This window comes from Gallinula chloropus (assembly GCF_964237585.1).
Source record: "Gallinula chloropus genome assembly, chromosome: 18".
Lineage (NCBI taxonomy): Eukaryota > Metazoa > Chordata > Aves > Gruiformes > Rallidae > Gallinula > Gallinula chloropus.
The window spans coordinates 3,552,437-3,557,328 of NC_140103.1; the positions used below are offsets into that span (position 1 = coordinate 3,552,437).

The 4,892-nt window shown below is 66.8% G+C and overlaps 1 protein-coding gene across 1 annotated transcript; it reads right to left on the bottom strand.

Annotated features, from left to right (window-relative positions):
* Window positions 1–2,683: 2,683 nt before the first annotated feature.
* On the bottom strand, window positions 2,684–4,248 carry IER5L (immediate early response 5 like). The gene has a single exon (XM_084272465.1). The coding sequence runs from the start codon at window positions 3,717–3,719 to the stop codon at window positions 2,715–2,717; it is 1,005 nt and encodes a 334-aa protein (XP_084128591.1). The 5' UTR covers window positions 3,720–4,248; the 3' UTR covers window positions 2,684–2,714.
* Window positions 4,249–4,892: the final 644 nt, after the last annotated feature.

The window sequence follows — 4,892 nt, forward strand, 5'->3', positions numbered from 1 at the left end:
GGGCCGCGGGTGCGGAGCTCGGGGGGGGGGGGGTGGGGGGAGCGCTCCGCGCTTCGGCTCGTCTGCGGCTGTAACGCGCTTGCGGAGCCCCCAGCCCCCCCCTCCCCGGCTGCGCAATCCCTGGTTTTTGGGGGGGGGGGTCTCTATCCGGGAGGGGGGAAGGCTGCGCTCCCGCGGTGATGCGCGGGGCTGGGGAAGGGGTTCTGCCCGTGCGGTGCTCTGGGCGGGAGGGGTGGCGGGGTGCGGGGGTGGGGGGCAGGGGAGCGGCTCCAGGGGAGGGGTTTGAGCTGGGTGCTGGAGACGGAGAGGTCGGCACGGGATTTAAAATATATATATATATCTATAAAATTAAAATCTCTCTTGAGATGGGCCGGGGGGGGGGGGGGGGGGGGGGAGGAGCGGCCCCGGCTTCATTCATTTGGGGGGGGGGGGGGGGATACAGGAAAAGGGAAGGGAAAAGGAAGAAAAAGCAGCCCCTGACGCACGGCCGAGCGGCCCCGCGCGGTGATAACAAACTCCAACTTAAAAAACTTCCCGAGCGCATCGGGGGGACGCGCAAGGAGCGCGCAAGGAGCGCGCAGGCGGCGGCGCTGCCGCCCAGGTGCGGGGGGCGGCACCAGGTAGGGGCAGGACCCGGGGGGTTCTGCCGCCTCCCCCCCCCCCCCCACCCTCCTCAGCCGTAGGGATACAAACCCCGTCCCCTTCCCCACCTGGGACCCGCCGTGCGTGGCACCTCCAGCCCCACGGAGTTGGGGAGGGGGGCGGCGGGGTGGGGGGGGCTTTTGTTGCCTTCCGCCAGCCGGGGGGCGGGGGGGTGCTGCGGGGAGAGGGTGAAGCTGGAGGGTGCTGGGGAGGGGACAAAGGGGGTTTGCCGGGGAGGGGGAGTGTGTGGGGAAGGGGGGGGGGGGGCGTGGGGGGGATGCCGGAGCCTCCGCAAAGGCTGCCCGGTGCAGAGGGGAAGCGGCGGCTCCGGAGAGGGGCTTCGGGGCTTCCGCGGGCTGCGGTGGGCAGGAAAGCCAGGGCACAGCAACTTTAGAATCGACTTTTTATTAAGATTATAAATTTAAACAAGTCTGAACAGTTTCACCCGGCGATATACAATTCCATACGCACAAGAATACAGGCTTACAAACAAAGGGGAAAGGAGGAACCAAAAAAAAGAACCAAAAAACAAGGGGGGGGGGGGGGAGAAAGAGACACCCCCCTCCCCACCAGCCTGTTTGGCAAAAGCATCCTCAGTTCCACAGAGTGCTGGTACCGTGAAGTTGGGAGTGGGCAGGCTGCATAACCCCCCCCCCCCCAGCAAAACAACAACAACAAAAATCCCAAACAAGGAGGGGGGACAAGACCAGAAAACCCACCTTTTTACAACAAAAGGTTTTTCTTTTAAAGAAAAAAAAAATATATATATATATATATAAAAATCAGGACACTTTACAGGAGACAGATCTCTTCACAAGAGCGAACAATGCTGGTTTATGGTTTGGAAGGCTGAGAGCAGAACGGTTGAACTTAAGGAAAGGAGGAGAAAAAGGGGAAAAGAAAAAAAAAAAAAACAATAATAAGGAATGGGAAAAAGAGTACGAGACCGGACAGAGAACACCGGCGACGTGAGGAGTGTCACACGGTTACCTGCGGCATCACAAACACACACCGAGCCGGAGGCTCCGGGCTGCCGGGGGCGGCTCGTCCCCCTCCCCGAGGTGGCAGGGGGCAACCCGGAGGGACCCCCCCTCCCCCGGTTCTTGCTTTAACCCCCTCCCACCCATCCCCAAACCCAACCACCCCCCCCTAAAAAATAACCCCAGCTCTCTCAACCCTCCGGCGTTGCCCCGGCAGGAGCGGTGGGCAGGAGAAGTCCCAGCGCGCGTTGCTTTGGGGAGGAAAGTTGCGATGTTCCCATTTCTGCCTCTCTTTTTGTGTTTGTTTCTTGGGTTTTTTTCTCCTTTTTAAATACATAAAGAAACGCACAAAAGCCACCGGGCAGCGCCCGCTTCTCCCCTCCCCACACCTCCCCCCCAAAAAAAACCACCCCTCTCAAGGAGCCCAGGGCAGAGGGACCCCGCTGGGGCAGCCCGGGGGGAAGAAGGGGACCCGAGGGGGTGGGGGTGCTCCCCCGCCGTGGGGTCCCGGGGCCGGTGCGGTGGGGCCCGGCTCTCACGTGGCGCTGCCCACCGCCAGCACCGGCCCCGGGAAACCCGCCGCGGAGAGAACCCGAGCGGACACAAAGAGGATTATTTAAATAGGTGCTTCCTTGCCGGTTGTTTTGGTGCTGGTGGTTGTGGGGGGTGTTTGTTTTTGTTTTCGGGTTTGATCGCTTTTTGGGTTTGTTGGGGGTTTATTTTTTGTTGTTGTTGGGCTTTTTCTTTCTCTCTCTCTCTCTCCCCCTTTCTCTCTCATCTCTGCAAAAATAAAGTCCCGAGATCTTAGATTTTTTTCTCTTTATTGTACAATTTATAAAACACTAGCGTGGCTCTGCCCTCCCACCTCCCCTGCGCACCCCTCGGCACCCCCCAACCCTCCCCTTCCCTCGCCCCAACCTCTTCATCCCCCCCCACCCCCCACCCACCCCCCTCATCCCCTCCTTTGTTTCAGGGTCCCCCCCTCCGGAGCCGCTGTCCCTCGGATCGCACCCCCGTTTTGCAAACAACCACCAACCCCCCCCTCCCCTCCCCGCCCCCCTCCTCTTCCTCGCTTTGCTCCCCCGCTCCTCTCTAAAACGCGACGATGGCCCGAGTCCAGGCTCCCAGGCTCGCCAGCGCCTGCTTGCTGCACAGCTGCCCGTTGAGGGGCTGCTCCGAGTCCGCCTGCTGCCGGCTCACCAGCCCCGTGAAACCGGAGCCGAAGATGGAGATCAAGTTGGAGATGTTGGAAGAGTCCTGGGGGTGCTCGGCGCTGTACTCCTCGAAACGGGCGCGTTTGGTGCACGGGGCGAAGGGGGGGCCGCCCGCCACCCCGCCTCCCCCCGGCTCCCCTTCCTCCACCCCCTCCTCTTCTTCCTCCTCCTGCCCCGGGTAATACTTGCGCTTGGTGCCCGGCGTGGGCGGCGGGGAGGCGAGCCCCGGTGCCGGCTGGCAGCAGCAGGGGCACTGCGAGCAGCAGTCCTGGTGCAAGTACCCGTTCTCCACCGTGGTCACGACGTGAGTGTCCAAATCCAGCACGGTGGTGCGGCTGCTACAGTGCGGCGCCCCGCCGCTCCCGAAGTCACAGCCGGCGGCGTAGAGCAGCCCCGGGGGCGCTCCACCGCCGCCACCGGGACCGGCGCTACCGGCGGCCCGGTAAAAGCCCGGGGATGAGTCTCTGCAAGGCGCTCGCTGCAGCTCCGGGGGTGCCGCGCAGCCCGGCACCTCCAGTAGCTCCGCGCCACCCCGCGCTACCGCGCAGCTCCGCGCTTCGCGGTCCTGCGCATCGGCGGGCAGCGGGAGAGCCGCCAGCTCCGGCGGGGCGGCGGCGGCGGCGGCGGGGGGCGGCGGGCAGGCGGGCATGGCGAGGAGCGGGCCGCCGCCGTCGGGGTAGTGCTGCTGGCGGCGGTAGAGCTCGGCGTAGCGCTCGCTCAGGTAGAGCTGCCGGGCGTTGCGGAGCACATAGGAGACGAGCAGGTTCTTGTGGAGCTTGATGCCGCCTCGCTGCGTGCGGGAGCTGTGGATCTTCCGCAGGGAAATACTGATCAAACTCTGCGCATCGAGGGTGCACTCCATCCTCCTCCGGCCCCTCAGCATCTGCTCTCGCCGCCCGCGCAGCCAGGCACCCCGGCCCGCATCCACACGGCGGCCGGGAGGGTGCGGGAGGGTCGCGAAAAGCAAATCCAAACACGAAACAAAACAAAACAACAACAACAAAAAAAAAGGAGGATAAAGAAGGAGAGGGGAAGGGGGGGGGAGGGAACCAGAAATAGGGGGTGGGGGGGAGGGGGAAGGGGAAAGGGAGAAGGGGGGAAACGAGCCTGAGGTGGCTGGAGGATGGGGGTACGGGGTGGGGGGGGAGAGGGGGGATCAGAGAGGGGTGTCTTCAGGGGGCGGCCAGCGGCGGGAGCTGAGCGGGCATCGCCGTGCGCGCCGGTGGCTCCGGCTGCCGCTGCTGCTGCTGCCGCCGCCGCGCTCGGTGCTCGCACGGCGCGTGCAGGCAGCGCCACCAGCGCCGCGCGCGCCCCCGCCCTCCCCGCGCGGCACCGCCCCCCCCCCCCCCCAACCTCCCCTCCCACCCCTTTCCCCTCCCTGCGCGGGCGCGCGCGCCTGCCCCGCCCACTCTCTCCTTCCCAGCCCCGCCCCTTGCCCCAGCCCAACCCACCCCCTCCCCGCCCCGCCCCGCCGGCCGGTACCTGTCGCGCAGCGGCACTGAGTGCGCGCCCGCCCAGCCCCCGCCTTTTATAGCGCGGCGCCGGCTGAGCCACGCCCCCGCCTCCTCCGCCCCGCCCCCCTCCGCGCGCGCGGCCAACGGGGCGGCGCCGGGCTCCTTGACGGGCGGGCGCGGCGGCCAATGGGAGCGAGGCGGGCTCCTCGCGCTGTTCAAACGCCGACGGGCGCGGCGGGGGCCGGGAGGGCGGCGGGGGCTCGGCCGGGGCTTGGGGCCGGCTGGGTGTGCGGGGCAGGGAGGGAAGGGGGTACCCGGCGGGGCCGAGCCCGGCGGCGGAGCCTCCCCCGCGCCGCCTCCCCTCGCCCAGGTGAGCGGGGGGCGGCTCCCGGCCCGGGGGGCGGCCCCGAGCAGCCGTGAAGGCGGGGATGCCCCCCGGGGATGCGGCGTGGGACGCCCCGCGGGCTGCCCCGCTCCGCTCCCTGCCTCCCGCACCGGGCAGGTGTATATATGTGTGTGTCTGGCAACAACAACACCCACCCCGGCATCCCCAGGGGTACCGGCACCCCCCACACAGCATCCTCCGGGGGCTCTCCCCCGGG